The sequence below is a fragment of the Pan troglodytes genome, chromosome 11 (assembly GCF_028858775.2).
Source record: "Pan troglodytes isolate AG18354 chromosome 11, NHGRI_mPanTro3-v2.0_pri, whole genome shotgun sequence".
Taxonomy (NCBI): Eukaryota; Metazoa; Chordata; class Mammalia; order Primates; family Hominidae; genus Pan; species Pan troglodytes.
In genome coordinates, this window is record NC_072409.2 from 38,649,801 (window position 1) to 38,668,705 (window position 18,905).

The window sequence follows — 18,905 nt, forward strand, 5'->3', positions numbered from 1 at the left end:
AAGATTATTCTTGAAAAGCACTTGAATCACGCTTAAGCTCAAAAGTCAACAATTACTCAAAATAATGGAAAGCAGGATTTGAAAAGATATTTGCACATCCATGTTCACAGCAATATTATTCATAATAGTCAAGAGGTGGAAGCAACCCAAATGCCCATTGATGGATTAATGGGTAAACAAAATGTGGTATGTAAATACCATGGAATATTATTTAGCCTTAAAAAGGAAGGAAATTCTGGCACATAATACAACATGGATGGACCTGAGGACATTATGCTAAGTGAAATAAGCCAGTTACAAAAATACAAATACTGTATGGCTTTACTTACATGAGTAGTCAAATGTATAGAGACAGAAGGTAGGATGGTGGTTGCCAGGGGCTGCAGAAGGGGAAATGGGGAGTTGTTTAATGGGTATAGAGTTTCAGTTTTACAAGATGAAAAAGAGTTCTCAAAATTGCTTGCTCAACAATGTACTTAACACTCCTGAACTGTACACTTAAAAACAGTTAGGATGGTAGATTTTATGTGTATTTTACCACAATTTAAAGTCAGAAATTAGTTGCTTGTGTTTATCTTTGCATTTAACCTGTAAGAATTCAACCATAGGCAAGTGCCCCTTTATTTACCTTTGTTCTTCCTGGTCCCCTCCCCATTCAAACCACACCTTTGTCCTTATTGTCCCTCAAGGAGGGGCTTAACCCTGTCCTCTTATTTATTTTTTATTGTAGCCAAGCACTTACTTTTGTTTTTTATTGATAAGAGCACCTATATTTGAATTTATGTCAGATGGCACTCCACTATAGCTGTCATTCTTTTCTTACTAATCATAGTTTGTGGTTGAGTAATGAAGGTCCTGTTGAGAAGCAGGAGGAAGTGTTTGGCTCCTAAACCAAACACTTGCATAAAGTATTGTCTGTGACATCTAAGTACTGTGTCTGCACAGTACACAGATAATATATTTATAATTTAATGCTGAACAATATTCCGCTGTATTTATATACCACATTTTGTTTATCCATTCATCTGTACTTAGATGTCACAGACAATACTTTATGCATGAACTGATGCAGTCATGAGAACTCCCACATTTTTGAGCTGTCAACACCCAAAAAGCATATTTGCACTAACTCAGAACACATGATGTTTTGGGTAGAGTTGAATAAAAGTTGCATTTGTATTACCCACAAAGAAGGGGTTTCTAAGTAATGTAGTAGTGATGGCTTAAACAAAAAGGCAGAGAGCACTCATCCATCTTTGAGAACTGTAACTTTGATTCTTGGAAATGTTGGTTCACAAACCGTATCATATTGTCTTGATATAGAAATGAATCTTTCTTACCTCTAAAGAATACTTTTAGCCAACAAATTTTAGCTCTATTTACATTATATACAGTTGAAAGAAAAATAGGAGTTTCACACACTGTGCATGTTTGTATCTCCTCAAAGCACTCGGCAGTGGTTTGCCCCTAGGAAGCAGTCAATAAATGGTTATTGAATTTAGAATGTCCTTCTTTCCAATCAGTAAGGTTTAATATATATCCAATTCAGAAATCCTATTAATTTTTCAGCATTACTAAGCCTTTAAAAAATCAATTTTGGGGATGTGCTTAAGAGTTCACAGCAAATACTATTACATAATAATTAAGAGAAAACTGTTAAATGAAGCAGGCTTATTCAATACACCAGTAGCCATTGATAAAATGTAATTTAATCATTTAAATTTACATTGTTAATGTACAAGAGCATTTCTTTCAAACCACAGGTTAACACACACTAAAGAGCAATGCTGTTAGAGGAGCAGAGAAACTTTGGAAAACTCTGCTGTCTGAAATAAAAGCAAGGCACTCTCCATTAACAGCTGGTGGCTTCCTGATTTCCGCCCACAGAAGGCATGTTCACACTGAGAGAGCTCTCCCGCCAAGGGGAGGAATCACCTGCTTTAATACATGTTGTTCTCTTCTGTGCTAGTGTGGTCATCCACTCTGTATAAACTTATGTGCAACATTAAGACAAAAAAAAAAGGGAGTTGAGTTGATAGATGACTTGGGAGGCTCTCATAGTTGTAATAACTATGGAAGACAGAAGAACATGCTATCATCTTTATTTTTAGCACTCATATCTGGACCTATTACTAAAAAAGCTTCTTCATTCCTTCCAACCACTAGATTATAATGGCTAAAAAGTCTTTTCCTTAAATCTGATGGGTGTAAAAATAAAAAGTAACAGCATTTCTCTAGGGCTCTGTTTTTGTTTTGTTTTGTTCTTCCTTTATAGACACGACAAAAACAAGGATTAACTTTCCAAATACTCATGGTGCACAAGAAGGTTATGTATGCACAGTATTTCTAATTTATTCAAATTCAATTTGAATTTGGTCTGAAGCTATCTTGTATGAAATGTTAGCTTTCCTGATATTTAATAATATTTATTATGTTTGCATATAAGCTCAAAAAATTAATGCAAAAGTATACTTTACTCATGGTTATCTTCAGGTAAATATTAGTGGTTATGTTTAAAAGCCTGATTTTATATAGATGAAGTTGAGAAAAAAAAAGAGTATGGAAAGGTAAATTAGGTCTTAGTCTTGATTCTGTTACTAGCTGTTTGACCTTGAGTAACTCTTTACCCTTCAATGGGCCCCAGTTTGCTCCTCTATGAATTTTAAGGGGTTGGACTAGTTGACAGACCAGGCCCCTTCCAAGTCTAACATTTCAAAATCCTAACATTCCAGGTTCTATCATCTTGATATATAAAAATAACAATCTTTCATAAAAGCACACATAAACATAACACATAATCAAATATTAGAATGACTCTTGGAAAAAAACATATGATTTCCTATCTGGGTTATACTTTGCAGCAATTAGGCAATTCATTTGGCATTTGTTTGATTGTATAATTTAATGACAATATAAACAGCATAGTTTTGTTATTTTCCTTTAAAAAGACTAAAGCAAAAATGATTTAAAGCTAACAAAAACTACTGTGACATCAGTTTGACATTCAAAGTTTGTTTCTTAGCAAAATGGCCAAAGATATTTTGACTTGATACAGAGTATATAATATAAAGACTTTTAGACCTAAAAATCTTCAAACATTATTCAAATTTAGCAAAACATAAGCAAAATTTTAATATCAAAGTGCTAAACAGTACTGCCTTAAAAGTCACTGCAAATGAACCATAAAATAACGGCATGGGAAGTGACATTTATTGTACAAATGGTTAATAAAAAGACACATTATAAATATATATATGTAACCTGCTATATTTATATATATATATATTTGCTTATTTAATTTCTAATTGGTGTATCCAAGTCACTGTGAACACCCCATTTAATTACTCTGTAACTCAGCTTCCAGGAGCTGGTGGTCTTGCAATAAATACAGGCAAAGCTATTACAATATAACGTGCATACAAATGTTTATACAAATAAGGACACTATGCAACAAATTATCTCATAGTAATATGGCATTAACAGTAGAAACATACAAAAGGGAGTACGAACACGGAATGTTGAAACGCAGCCCACTAATCCTTCCTAGTACTCACACTCATACTATTTTTTAAATCTTTTCTAGTATTCACATTCATACTATTTTTTAAAAAGAAGATTTGCTTGCTCTCCAAAATTGTCTCCTTAACCAATAACAAAAATTAAATTATATCTATAAAAATCCTTATTGTCCCTGGTGCTTACCCTGTATGACCCAGTTCCTGCTGATTTGCATGTTCTTATCTAGGGATCAAATACTCAACTGACTTATGGAGCTTCTGAATGAATATACCAGTCAGTTACTATAACTGAAGCAAGTTTAGGGAACTCTGGTGGGGTTGATAGAACACAACCAAAACAGTTACATGTAATCCAGTTTATAATCTGATCCGCTTTCAGGATAGCTGGACAGTCAGGGCAGGGATCTGGTTCCATCAAGAATGGCCTAAAAGTCTTGGATGGGCCATACCTCAGAAGGGATCGACAGGGAAGGTGAACACAGCCTCTGCTAGGGATATTAACGTGTCATTTGCTAACATGACTGCCTCCTTTTTATTTCCATATAGAATAAAGGAGAGTTAATAAACAAGACTTAGTAAGACAGCACTTTAAAAAATTGCACTTGTTTATGGAAGCAAACAGCCATTATTGTTTTGCCATGTCTGATCTGTAGGTAATCCTCCATCTTTCACCATTTGTTAAAATAAAGGAAGAAGGAAATTAAAAGGAAGTTTCTGCCTTGTTTGCACCACATATGTACCTTTGATACAGGAAGCATATTTTCAAGGGACCAATCTTTAAGACACATCCTACCCTGGCGAACAACCCTTGGCTGTTCTTGTTTTTAAATACAAAGCAACTATAATTGGATTCCCCAGAAAGAGTTTTAAAACAGTTATATTATCCTTTTTTTTTCCTGCTGGGATAGCATTGTCCAAAAGTGCTTTGTTAGCAATTTCTTAGAAAACCCTCATGAACTATAACCCCCTCCCACCCCATCCCCCAATGCCTAAATATAAAACACAACCCCAACACAATACTCTGCAAGTTTTCTGGCTTTAGGTTGTAAGGAAAAGAGCCAGAAAAAAAAGAAAGTCTTTGCTTTCTACAGGAGCTGCTTTTCCTCTTAAGGAAGGACAGGAAATGATAGGTTTCCAAACCTATCCCTTTGCTGCGTAGCAAGCAGGTGCTAGGAGAGGAGGCAGCTCACTGCTCCACTGCTCCTGATTAGAAAGGTAGGGTGTCCAGGAAAAGCTTGTCAATGATGGAAGGTGGAGACACCAAGTCTTCCAGCTTCAGGTAGAAGATGCGCTGGAGGCCCAGGGTGCAGATCTTCCTCAGTTCTACCAGGGCACCCCGGACCTTGGACTCGGTGGGCTCCAGAGCCTGTCCCTTACTCTGGTGGTCTTTTAAACTGCTTGTGATCTTGTTGCATAGCTCTTCGACTCTCTTTGGTTCTTTTAACCCATGTCTTTCTGCAGAGGGATAGAGAAGGGCAAGAAGTTTAGGAGGCAAATACATCTTAAGACACTTTGAATCCCTAATTGAGGTCTGTGTCTCATTCTGCCAATTTGGATAGCTTCTTTGCAATCAAAGTGCCCTCCCTGTTAGAGATAGCTCATGGCCTTTGGTATGAAGCAACACCAAGGTTTGAATCCCAGTCCCAACACTTACTTGCTGTGTGCCCTAGAGTAAGTCTCTTTACTTCTGAGCACCCATTTCCTTATGAGATGAAGAAAATGATCATACCCAATTCAGGGTTTCTGGGATGGCCAGCTTAGGTAAGTAACACAAGGGAAGCACAGTTCCTGGCACACAGCCACATGGAATGAATGGCAGGGTGGTTATTATTTTGCATACATTATCCTACTAAACTCTCACAAAGCCTTGTCAGTAGGCAACTATTTTTCAGAGTGACACAGAAACACATCCAGGAAAATGAATTAATGTTTCTATCTTGACAGACTCATTTAAGGGAGGTGGGGAGGCTGTAACTTCCATTTGCTAATGCAAGGGCTGCTCGAAAATACCCAACACAGCAAAGTGCATTCCTGTGTTTTCATGCTAACCAGCACTGAGAAGAATTCAGCTTTTCTTTTCCTTGTTTTGTTCCCCCCCCACTTGAAACCCCTGTTGACCTACACCTGGCACTCTGTACAAAATACACCTGTCCTCCTGCTGTGGAGATGGAAAAGCCAAAGAGAAGGGGAGGAAGCCCAGAAGGATGTGGTGCAGGCATGTTATAATGTATTAAGACACAAATACCAGTATCTTATATTTTACAAAACAATATATAAAATGATCTCCATGTTAAATACTATGATCTATTTTATGTATAAGGTTAAATGAATTTCCCAAAGTCACTCAGCTGCTAAAAGCTAGGATTAGAACCCAGTTTTCTGAGGCAAATACTGGTCTCTTGTTCCAAAGCAATGAGAAGGGAGCCTGACATCCACAACAAATCACTATGCTTTTCCTCAACATTTAGACTTCAGAGCCTCATTTCTCTCTCTCTCTCTTTTTTTTTTATTTTTTTGAGACAGAGTCTTACTCTGTTGCCTAGGCTGGGGTGCAGTGGTGCGATCTTGGCTCACTGATCCCCCACTTCCTCCACCCCAATTCAAGCGATTCTCCTGCCTCACCCTCCCGAGTAGCTGAGACTACAGGTGTGCACCACCATGCCCAGCTAATTTTTTGTATTTTCAGTAGAGATGGGGTTTCACCATATTGGCCAGGATGGTCTCGAACTCCTGACCTCAAGTAATCCTCCCATCTTGGCCTCCCAAAGTGTTGGGATTACAGGCATGAGCCACTGTGCCTGGCCTCAGAGCCTCATTTCTAAGGGAAGAGCTTGGCCTCTGTTATCTCGAAGTTTTCTTCTCTCAGTACATTTACATGTAAAATCATAATTCTTGAGAGATGGAAGACATCCTTCTAATGGGAAATCAAGCAATAGTTTCTAATTTTTACGAAATTAATTTTTCTTTTTTTTTTTGAGTCATGGTCTTGCTCTCTTGCCTGGGCTGCAGTGCAGTGGTGCAGTCAAGGTTCACTGTAGCCTGGAACTCCTGGGCTTAAGTGATCCTCCTGCCTCAGCCTCCCAAGTAGCTAGGTCTATAGGCATGCACCACCATACCTGGTTGATTTTTAAATTATTTTTTGTAGAGGCAGGGCCTTACTATGTTGCCCAGGCTGGTCTTGAACTCTTGGGCTCAAGTGATCCTCCTGCCTCAGTTTCCCAAAGCACTGAAATTACAGGCATGAGCTACCGTGCCTGGCTCTAAATTAATTTTTTAAGTTGGGGGCATTTTTGTTAGAAAAGTGATTTCCTTGAAGCAAAAGCCAATAAGAAAAATGAAGAACTATCCAGACACTTTTTTCTTGTCCCAAATAAGAGGCCTGGGAACCAGAAAATTTGCATTATCCTCAGTTTGGCTAGTTGTGTATGATTTGGGGAAGTTCCTCCCACTTTGGGGCCCTGTAAAAGGAGACGGTTGAACTTCATTATCTGTAAGGTCCCAAAGCTCTGATGTGTCCTCCTTCCTTCCTTCCCTCCCTCCCTCCCTCCCTTCCTTCCTTCCCTCCCTCCCTCCCTCCCTTCCTTCCTTCCTTCCTTCCTTCCTTCCTTCCTTGACAGAGTCTCACTCTGTCACTCAGGCTGTGCAGTGGTGAAATCTCAGCTCACTGCAACATTCCCGGTTTCAAAAGATCCTCCTGCCTCAGCATCCCAAGTTGCTGGGATTACAAGTGTGTGCCACCACACCTGGCTAATTTTTGTATTTTTAGTAGAGACAGGGTTTCACTATATCAGCCAGGCTGGCCTCAAGTGAGCCACCCACCTTGGCCTCCCAAAGTGCTGGGATTACAGGCATGCACCACTGCACCTGGCCTGATATGTTATAATGATATTAAAATACAACCATGAAGATTGCCAGCGGGATCTCCATGGACTGTAAGTTGCAGGCATCTTGTCTCAATGCAATATGCTATAAAGAGATGGGCACTGGCCCTGGAGTTAGACAGATCTAGGTTCTAGTTCTGGTTGTGTCATTTACTAGCTGCGTGACCTAATTTCTCTAAGGCTCAATGTCTTCACAGGAAAATCGGAATTATTGAGTGGCAGATACACAGCCCTTGCTGTTATTATTCCTGTGTGTCTTCAATGTTATGTAATAAATTAAAAGAAAAAGTACAATGATAATAAAACCCAACTCCATGGATTGTTGTGGCTCAATTAAGATAATGTTATGGAAAAGTGGTCTGTCAGCTGTAGAGTGCTATACACATGGAATAATCAGAACCAAAGACAATGCTTGCCAGTGGGCAAGTGGCTGGTAACTACAAGGTCTAACAAAAAGCAATTCGTGGCCTAATTTCCAAGCTTTGCAGTGCATCATTTTGCTTTCCCTGAGAAACTATTAGCTAATCAGCCCAGGTGCAGACCTGTCTCCTACGGCTTATCATTACTAAATACACAGGCTCCATGTTTCAGTCTCAGAAGAGACTGTTGTGAATTTTAAGAGAATGAATTTTAAGAGAATCCTGCATGCAGTGGTGTTCTGCCTAAAGTTTTATTTTCTCCCCAAAACAAAAGAACAGGCTGTAAATTTGGCAGTAAATTTCAAGAGCTATAAATCGTTCATAGCCTCTGACCAAGTAATCCCACTCTTGGGAATTTATCCAAAGGAAACATTTAACAGAAGAATAAAACTGTATACATGGAGACATTTGGTTCAGCATTATCTATTACCAAGACAAAACAAAACAAAAGCAAACAAACAAAAAACTGGAAAAAGGCAAAGGGCTGAAGAATAGGGGAACTGTTAAGTAAATAATGGTATATGGAAGGGAAGAATCTGAAGACATCAAACAGAACAAATATGAAGGCCATGAAGCAAAATTAAAAAAAAAAATGTTTACAACATTAAATAAAGAGTAGAATATTAAATACTAAAGCTGTGATTCCATCTATGCAAAAATTATTTCTTCATATAGCGAAGGGTGAAAGAAAATATAAACGTGAAAATACCTATGGGGTTTTGGGATAAATTTTCCTTCCTTTTAAAATGTTCAGGTTGTGCTCTTTGTATAATAATGTTAAAATAGAACGAGATGGATTTCGTCCTTTGTGAAGCCCTTGAGTGCTATAACATGATCAAACATCACCTTGCTGATACTAAATTGAATTAATAATGAAAAATATTCAATTATATTCATAACCTAGGGAGAGACGCCTTTCTCAGAATAAATACCAGTCCATTGATTTAAGCTTTCCCTTCCTTTCAGTGTCTCATGTCTTACATAACATTCAAGATCTCATATTCATCATCAGGATACAGGAACTGAGTAATATGTTGGCTGGATTTGGGGAGGGAGCTGATTGTGGAACCTTGTAACCAGACTTTCTCATGGCCAAACTCACAGAAGGTGCTGCAGAGTTTTCCCTGCTCTCCAACCAGTTGCGACTGCTCAATAACTATGGCAACCATTATTTATTCAGTGAATTCAAGTGGAGATCGATACCTCCTGCCAGCTGGATCAACTCTAGGCCGGGAATTCCTTGAGGAATTCAGAGACACTCCTGTTAGAAGCCAAAGGCACCTCAACCCTCTTTGTTGTTTTGAACAGCCACTGGATTTGTAGCTTCTTTACTTTTTCAAAAGGGCTGAGATAATATTCAGTCTCCATGCAAACTACTGCCAGCAGCCAGGAAGATTTTCAAATCACTAGGGAGTCACTAAGTGTTTGGGTCCTTCCCTAGTAATTTGAAATCCCTTAAAACCTAATCACTGACATTTTAGTTAAAGGGATCTCCTTTCTTCTTGTAGCTTGGTAAACATGGCTACGGAGCTAATATACAGAGTTCATAAATTCGGGGGGAAATCAGGCATTTGGACTATCCCCCTTCCTAGAGAATTATACACAGCAGATTTTAGTTTAAGGTCTTTGTCCACCATTAAACAAAACAAGCTTCTTAATATTTCTTGCATTTTGATCTATATAATTTTCATAGAATGCTTTAGTATTTTAACTCTGGCATTACATATTCAAAACTTTGATATATAACATACAGAAATGGTTAAGTAATAGACTTATGTGTCATAATCATTGTATATATAGATTGGAAAGGGTTTGAGTTATTTAGTTCAAATTCCTATCTGAGACAAGAATCTCTACTACAAGCTACCATAAAGAGAGTGTCAGGTAGTGGCTGGACTGGGAGTTAACTATATTACGCCATAATAGCACATATATATTTAATAGCACTTTATACAACACTCTTTTACTTAGATTATTTTATCTCACTCTCACAACAATCCTGTGAATTAGGCAGGACAAAGATTATCTTTAAGTAATAGGTATGGAAGGTAAGGCTCAATTAAGTGACTTGCCCATAGTCAAAATTAGCATGGGGCTATTTTCTTTCACTCTAAGTCCAGAGATATTTATCTTATAACAAGATGCCTTCCATCTCTGGACATCTCTAATTGTTAGAAAGTTTCTCCTCGTCCTGAGATGAACTAGCTTTTCTATAACTCTCTCCTATTTTCTGTGCACCAAATTAACTAACTACTTCTTTCAACAAATATTTATTGAACACCTATTCTGTGGCAAGCAATGTTATAACCACTGGGGTTAGAGATGCGACAGATAGATCACACTCCTAATCTTTGTGTGGTATGAACATCTAAAGACACCGTTGGATTTCTGTGCATTTTGGCTATCCAGGCATAGACATCTCTGCTTAGAGCAAGAGGGAGGGGTTGCGAGGTAGGTGGAACCAGGGAAGAAGGAGTCAGGGGGAGAGAGTGATGGAGTGAAATAATAGAGCTATATTTAGGTCTGTGCTCATGTTTTCCCATCCTCATCTGGTTAAGATCTACTCATTCGTTGGATCTCAGATCAAATATTTCTTGAAGGAAGCTTCCCTTTTTACCCCTATTCTAGATCATGTTCTCCTCTGGCATTCTAATCTATCCCTTTGCAGGACACAACAGTTTGAAATCAGATAGTTATGTGATTTTTTCTCCTCCCATTAACTGTAAGCACCATGGGGGCATGAACTGTATTTGCTCAACATTGTATCTCCAGCACCAAGCCTAGTACATAGGAGACACCCAATAAATATCTGTTAAATGGATACATAGAGGATCAAGAATCTGTGAGAAATGATTATATAAGCACTAAAAGTGTAAGCTGCTAAGAATAAATATACAGGTCGGGAGTTATTAAGAAGCTAACAACGGTAAAGAACTTTACAGACTCTAAAACCTACCACATCAAAGCTTTGGAATTAGATTTCCTGGCTGTAGACCTGAACTCTACCACTTATTTATTTATTTATTTATTTATTTACTTATTTATTTATTTGTGAGACAGAGTCTTGCTCTGTCGCCAGGTTGGAGTTCAGTGATGCAATCTCGGCTCACTGCAACCTTCGCCTCCTGGGTTCAAGTGATTCTCCTGTTTGGCCTCCCAAGGCCCAGCTAATTTTTGTATTTTTAGTAGAGAAGGGGTTTCACCATGTTGGCCAGGATGGTGTCCATCTCTTGACCTTGTGATCTGCCCGCCTTGGCCTCCCAAAGTGCTAGGATTACAGGTGTGAGCCACCACCCCTGGCCTCGACCACTTATTAACTGGGTGACTTTGGGTCTGTTTCCACATTTGTAAAATGGTGCTAATAATGGTAGCTGCCTTATGGGTTGTTATGAGAAGTAAACGAGTTAATACATGTCAAGTATTTGGAACCATGCCTAGCATATAGTGAGCACTTAGTGAATATTTGCAAGTATCCTCTCTATCTAAAACTCAAGCCATTACCTTCCCCTTCAAATCAGCCACTTCTCTAAGCTTGTCTATTAATGATATTACAGCCTTTCACATCACTCTTATAATCATCTCTAACAATTTCTTCCCCCCGAGCCATCATATTTAATCCATTGCAAGAACTTCCGTTATTATCTCTGTGATGTTCCTTGCATTTATATCTCCCTCTGAATACCCATGGCCTCTGGACGAGGATCTTCAATATCTTTGCTATCTAGATTATTTTAATAGCTCTTGACTGATCTCCATGCTTCCTGTATCTGCTGTAATCTATTTCAGGTACTTCCAAGTTTATTTATTAAGCAACATTAAACAAAATAACACATGTAAAGCCCTTGGCACAGTGCCTGGCACTGAGTATTTTTAAATGGTAGCTATTAATTTCATGGATTCCTAATTACCAATAGGTTCCCTTATTCCTAGATACTTAAGGTGTGGTCCCCAGACCAGCAGCATCAGCATCACTGGGGAACTTGCTGGAAATGCAGAATCCGTTTAGGCAGGCCCTGCCCCAGACCTACCTAACCAGAATCTGCAATGCAACAAGATGCCCAGTGATGTGAATGCTGCAGAAGCTCTGCTCTAGTCAATCCTAGTCCCCATAAGATGCTTGACTGAGTCCACACCTAGTGTTCATCTAGTCTCTGTAACCCTCATTCCCCAAAGCAGGAACTCACTCCTCAAGGCAGCTTATTCCAATTTCAAATGGTTCTTTCTATGTGAAAGTTTTTATTACATTGAGCTAAAATTTGCCATCCTATATATCAGGGGTCCCCAATTGGTATTGGTCCATGGCCTGTTAGGAACTGGGCCACACAACAGGAGGTGAGCGGCAGGCAAGCAAGTGAAGCTTCATCTGTATTTACAGCCACTCCCCGTTATTTGCATTACCACCTGAGCTCCGCCTCCTGTCAGATGAGTGGCGGCATTAGATTCTCATAGGAGTGTGAACCCTATTGTGAACTGTGCGTGTGAGGGATCTAGGTTGCACATTCCTTATGAGAATCTAATGCGTGGTGATCTGTCACTGTCTCCCATCACCCCCAGATGGGACTATCTAGTTGCAGGAAAATGAGCTCAGGGTTCCCACCGATTTTACATTATGGTGAGTTATACAATTATTTAATTTTATATTACAATGTAATAATAATAGAAATAAAGTGCGCAATAAATGTAATACGCTTGAATCATCCCGAAACCATTCCTCCGACCCCAGTCCAAGCAAAAATTGTCTTCCATGAAACCAGTCTCTGGTGCCAAAAATGCTGGGGACCGCTGCTATATGTAGTTCCCAGTTCTGCCTCTTGGGCTTATATGAGAAATGTCAAATTCTCTTCCTCATGGCAGGGAGTAGGGGATAAAGAAAGGGATGATAGTAACCATCAGGAGCCCCACCAAGGGGAAAAGTAACTCCCCTTTCTGAGCAGGTGTTAGGGCAAAGGCTAACTTGGTGACAACAATGCTGTTCCAGCCAAAGGGGAAGGAAAGGTGGGCCCCTGGAGAGAGAGGTATGTGTAGCTCAAACACAAACAAACAGGACTCCCCACTCGGAGCTCTACCCCTTTCTCTGGGAATTCACCTTATTGCTATCACTCATGTCATACACAACATCCTTTACTGATGGGCAGTCCCAGAGACATTGAGCCCACGCTGGTCAGGAAGCCACGAGTCAAGTCGGCAGTCTGTGTTGAGGCTGATTTAAATGGTACTTTTCAGTCTGACCGTCTTTGATTTGGTAGAGTATGTGTCTGTCTCTCTCTCCAGTGAGACCACAGACTCTTTGAGGGTAAGGGAATGTGTGTCTGGTGCACAGTTGATGCTCAATAAATATTTACTGAATTAATCTGAATCGAAATAAGGCAATCTTCAAGAATTCATACTTTTATCATAACAGTGGTAGGCTAAAAATTATTAATTCAGATTTTTCTAATTTGGGAGACTTTCTGATACTCACAATTGGCCCATTCATTCAATGAATATTTGTCATATGCCAGATACTTGTAAATGCTAAAGTAATTTTAAAGATAAATAAGACTCTCCCTGTCCTTAAGAACCCCACAGTCTAGCTGGTAAAGAAAGACACAAAGAAATTCCCTAACACAATGTGTATATTCAGTTGCAGGGATGCATGAACACTTTTATGGATTCTTAGCAAGACAGCTGGCTCTTCATGGAAGTGTGTAAAACAAATAATATAATAACAGTGAAGGTTTGTCTAATTTTTTTTCTGCATAGTACATATTAGTTCATTCAATTTTTATAAGAAACCTGAAAGTAGACATCTTTAACCCTGTGAGAAGGAAGGAAATTGAGATTCAGAGAGGGTAAGGAACTTGTCCAAGATTGCAAAGACAGCACATTTCAGGGTGAAGACCTGAACTCAGATCTCCGGTCTCTAAACCCTCTGGCCTCTCCCCTCTCCCACCATTTTTGTTTTTAACTATTTTGCCCCGCTAAGTTTTACATTTAGTTTTCCTTGCGATGTAGCTGATGGCTTTATCTGATGCAAAAGCAGGGGTAACCAGGTAACCATTTACAGTGAGCAGTGGAGCTCTGGAAAGACAGATGGTGGAGGGTGTGGCGTGGTCAGCCACCTGTCTAGTCCTGCTGTGTCACTGTTTCACTACTTTCTGCCATGGTTCTGCCCTCCTTCCTCCTTCTCAGTCTTAGAGGTCGTGTTTCAATAAGACCAGGAAAAAGACTACAGTCAGACGAGAAAGGAGTCATTTTCTCACCTGAGAGATGACCTGAGTAGGGAAAAGAAAGCCATGGGGAACAACAAAATGGCATTTGAGCACTTGAGATTCCCTCTGCCATCTGGTTCAAAACTATCTTTCCAATCTTATTTCCCCTATTTCTGTACAGGAAAAGCGTTTTGCTCTGAGGTTAGGTCATCACATCAAGCCAGAAGGTAAATATCACATAGAATTAGTTTTATCCCTGAAAATCATTTAACTTTCCCAAAAGCACAAGACATCATCTCACCACTCATCACCAGAGGCAGAGAAACCATGACCTACAGTGGATTCATGCTCACTCCAGGACATACAGTCATCGAATGCAATAGCCTGCACTCTTAATTTTTCTCCTCTTTCTACTTGTATCATATGTGTGATTTTAATATATGCACAATGCAACTCCACTGTAATTGTTTTAACCCTAAACTGTACTGAGGCATTCAACTGCCATGCCCTTGCTGTTCTCTTTCCTTCATCTGGAATGTTCTTTATGTCTTCTCATGTCTAGATGCTACCTCTTTGGGAAGTCATTCATGACCAACACTTCTACCTTCCTTCACCTCAAAAAAGTTAGCAGTAATCTGGACTTACTCTACACTGCATCTGTCCCTTTTCAGGGCCTGAGCACTAATCACTATACATCAAGTTTATATATCATAATCTATGACTTCCTAGTAGACTGCCCACTTCTTGGCAACAGAATGCGTGCCTGGCTCATCTTTGCATCCCAAGAGACTGGTACAATGCTTGGTACATAGTGGGCCCTCGATGCTTATTTAATGAGTGGATATTTATAAAATGGTAATGCCACACTAACTTTCTGTTTGGTGAGGGGGCTTCTTATTTATGAAACATTATTAACTGCAACCAGATATCAACTCATTGGTATCCCACCAGATTCAAAGCACTTGCCTTACTTCAGAGATGCAGCACTGGCAAAGGGCAATGGTTAGGGTAGATAAACAGGGAACCTGAAAAACGTTTGAAAGCCAACCACTGTGGGGAACCCCCTGTTTACTGCAGGAAAGGAGAGTGATCTGAATGAAACCATTTCCTGCCCCACTTCACCGCCTAGTTTTTCATGAGGGGGTACAGAGAGGAGGAGGACAAAGAAAAAAAGAATGAGAAAAAAAAAAGCCATGTTTGTGCAAACCACCAATACTATCCAGATTCTTAATACTTTTCCTGGAAGCAAGCCTAGTTAAACTTCTAAGATGCCATTTCCTTTTCATGAGCTCTCTGTGGTTTAAGAAAAGACAGTTTTGGGATGAATTTTGTAATGTAAATAGCCCAGCTGATACTCCACAATCACCATTTATGATCAACGAAGCTTATTCAGAAGTCAAGATCCATGGCAGCTCATATTCAAATGAAAATTAATATTCACAGCAATGCACACTGTTTCCCAGGCATTGCCTTTTCTGCCATTTCCTGATATTTTCACACTTATCAAACCCACTTTCAACCAGTAAGTCACAAAGAGACTGTTTGTTGTAAGGTCCAGAAATGAGAGAAGAGGGCTTATTTTTGTTGTAGGCTAAAACCACAGCAGGAATGAGGGCAGGAACAGGAGCTACCTGGTCGGGGAGGCCCAAAGACACCACTGTAGAGCACTTGGTCTATTGTAAGTGCTTGTTAAGTGCAGCTTAATTACTTTAATATCACTATCCTCCTTTGAGCCTCTCTCTTAAGCATCCAAGGAGACTGTCACCAAACATACTGCCTTCTAAAGCCACCACCTGTTTCCTCATGCCACTGAGTTTGATGCTTCCAAGGGGTAGGGGAAGGCATATGCCTAACTTGAGGGAATCTGTCACTATCACTCCAAGGGGGACCATAGGTGAATTCAGAGTTGCCTATCCTGAATCCAGTTTGGTTACATCACCAACTAAATTTTCTGTAATCCTCACTGCTGCCCTATGACATAGACATTGTTATCCCCATTTTACAAATGGGGAAACTGAATTTCAGAGAACTGAAATGTGTTCCCCAATAGCGCCTACTTATTAAACATAGGACTGAAGATTAAAATCTAGGCGTGCTCGATTCCAAAGTCCATGCTATTTCTGCCATGCCAAACTGCCTGCTCCCCCAGCCAATCTCCACATAAATGGGCAGCGGGCTGAGCAGCTGTAACTGCAGGGAATAGAACAAATGGGATGCAGAAAGAGGACCAGCACCACCCTTCTACTAATTTCTACTTTGTATTCTCTGCACTGAACTGCCCAGTCTCTCCAGGTTGGGTCTTCCTGGCACCCACACGTCCTGGCCTCTTAGATATCTGTCAATTTCCATTTAAAGAGTGAAACAAAGATGTGGCCTTCAGGGATGGACCCTCCTCTTGAATCATGGCTCTCACACCTGGACTGGCCTTTTTCCTCTTAGATTCTTTCTCACTCTAATCTGTGCCCAAAACGCACTGACAGGGTAAATCTTTCTAAAACGCAAACCTGACCATCAAGCTCCTTTGGACAAAACCTGTGGATCCTCGTTGTGCTCAAGATAAACTCTGCTCCCCTCACCTAGGCGTGGAAGGTTCTTTATGTCCCGCCCCACCCTGACCTATCAGACCAGTCACATCTCCTGTCACTCTAATTTTCAGCTGTTTCCTTTCTGAAACTTAGCCATATTTTCAATGGCTTTTGGCAAATGTTTATGCCTGGATTCTCACTTTTTCCATTTTAGCCTGGAGACATTCTCTGCACTTACAAAGGACCAGCTCCTGTGATCTCTTCTGAGAAGACCACCCCCACCTGCTGTCTCTGAGCACTTTGAACTCACTCCCTGGTCTCCATGGTGGCGCTCAACACCTTGCATCACATGTGGTACTTTGCATGTCTATGTCCTCTAGGGATGTGTGTTATCATCTCTGAAAACCCAATGACATGCAGCACGGTGCCTAGGTCAGTGAATATTTGTTGATTGACTAGACTCAACACTCGTTGCCATGGAGATGAAGCAATGTACTGCTTTTACTTGTAGGAATCCAAAGCTGGATCTAGTTTTTTGTTTTTGTCTTTTTAAAATGAACTAAACTCCATACTTTCTAGTTTTGAATGTTTAACTGACGTAGGAATTGCTGAATGGTTTTGAAATTGAACTAAAGAGCTTTAGTTCAAAGGCAGCCTTGAACCAGTTTCCTTCCAGTCCTGATGAAGTAATATGCTTGTGCCTTAAATCTGTTTATTTTCTTCAGATGCTCCAGTATGCCATTTGAAAGCCTTCCAAATGGAATCCATACTCTTTGAGACTGCCTTGGTTTTTGTTTCGTTAATGGCTCTCTTGGAAGTCTAGCAGCCCCATTAAAAAAAAAAAGTGAGTTTCTCATCCTGGACCAAAGACCAGGAGGAAGTCAGTTTCCATTTGGAATACTGAAGGAACAGCTACTGTCTGAATCCTCATTGCAGCCATACCATTTGCTTGTCTTTGCCTGCATGTCAACCATCAAATGATGAACCAGCTTAGCCTCTTAAGGCACAGACACATCTAACCTTAGCTAATAGGAGATATCCCAAGAAATGCAAGTAAACAATGCTTGGGCAAACCAATGCACATTTCCAGTGAAACAGAAAGAAGGGGCCATCTGTACCAGAGGATGCATTTGATGCTCTGGAAACTCACCACCTGCCTGAGAAACATGTTTTCTATAGCCAAGAGCATATTATTCTGATCTTGAACTCTCAGTTCAACAGCCAAGCCTGTGCTTGTGTCTGACCAAAAGGTCAAGGATGAGCCCCTCATTTGGCCACTTCTGGAGCCCCCACCCTCTGTCACCACCTCCCCAGACCCCAGTCTGACCAGAAAGAATGAGGTCTAACAGGAAACTCTCCCCCGGGGCAAAGGGAGCTGGGGCAAGGGCCTCCATGGCCACAGGGAGATGATATTCTTTCCTTTGCCCAACACGCACCTTTCTCCATCCCACCCCACCTTGGGATCCTTTATCTCCCAAAAGATAGAAAGAGAGAGATCTATAGAGGGAGACAGGCATAAATCAAATATCTTTTATGTTTGTGGTTAAAAAACTGCTGAGTTGGCTGGGTGTGGTGGCTCACGCCAGGAATCCCAGCACTTGGGGTGCCAAGGCGGGTAGATCAATTGAGGTCAGGAGTTCGAGACCAGCCTGGCCAGCATGATGAAATCCCATCTCTACTAAAGATACAAAAATTAGCCGGGCATGGTGGCAGGTACCTGTAATCCCAGCTACTCAGGAGGGTGAGATAGGAGAATTGCTTGGACCCAGGAGGCAGAGGTTGCAGTAAACCTAGATCACATCATTGCACTCCAGCCTGGGCGACAGAGTGAGACTCCATCTCAAAAATAATGATAATAAAATTTTAAAAATAAAAATAAAAAACTGCTGAGTTGAACCATTTTTGCTTTTTCTCAGTCCTTTGCCAATCGAAGTTATTAAATCAAGTTGTATTTGATATGTCTATAGTGTTTTGGTTTTACTTTAGGTCGCTAGCCAAGAACTGGGGACAGGGGAAACCTCATCACCTCTGCTCCACAGGAATGGGCTGGGTTAGATAATCTCCCTAGGAAAGGCTTTGTAACAAGAACACTGAACCAGTCTGGGCAACAGGGTGAAACAGGGCTACAAAACAGGACAAACGTGTGGTGGCATGTGCCTATAGTCCTAGCTACTCAGGAGGCTGAAGTGGGAGGATCACTTGAGTCCAGATGGTCGAGGCTACACTAGGCCATGATCACACCACTGCTCTCTAGCCTGTGTGACAGAGCAAGACCCTGTCTCAAAACAAACAAACCCTGAAGCAGCTAGTCCCACTGTCCACAGATCTCTAGTAGGAAGTTAGATTTTCATATATTGCGCTTACTGACAAT

General features: G+C 40.4%; 2 protein-coding genes across 5 annotated transcripts in view; one reads left to right on the top strand and one right to left on the bottom strand.

Moving 5' to 3' along the window:
• The window catches only part of LOC104007963 (uncharacterized), a 60,624-nt gene extending 42,191 nt beyond the window's left edge, over positions 1 to 18,433 (top strand). The window contains exon 5 of the mRNA XM_063787336.1: positions 16,749 to 18,433. The gene's annotated coding sequence lies outside the window, so the exon portion shown is untranslated. The remainder of the gene's footprint in view (positions 1 to 16,748) is intronic.
• NR4A3 (nuclear receptor subfamily 4 group A member 3) overlaps positions 1,690 to 18,905 on the bottom strand; it is a 43,254-nt gene continuing 26,038 nt past the window's right edge. For all 4 annotated transcript variants that reach the window (XM_003951483.6, XM_063788450.1, XM_063788449.1 and 1 more), the window contains one exon: positions 1,690 to 4,973. In XM_003951483.6, coding sequence (XP_003951532.1) covers positions 4,726 to 4,973 — 248 coding nt within the window. In that variant the 3' untranslated portion in view covers positions 1,690 to 4,725. The remainder of the gene's footprint in view (positions 4,974 to 18,905) is intronic.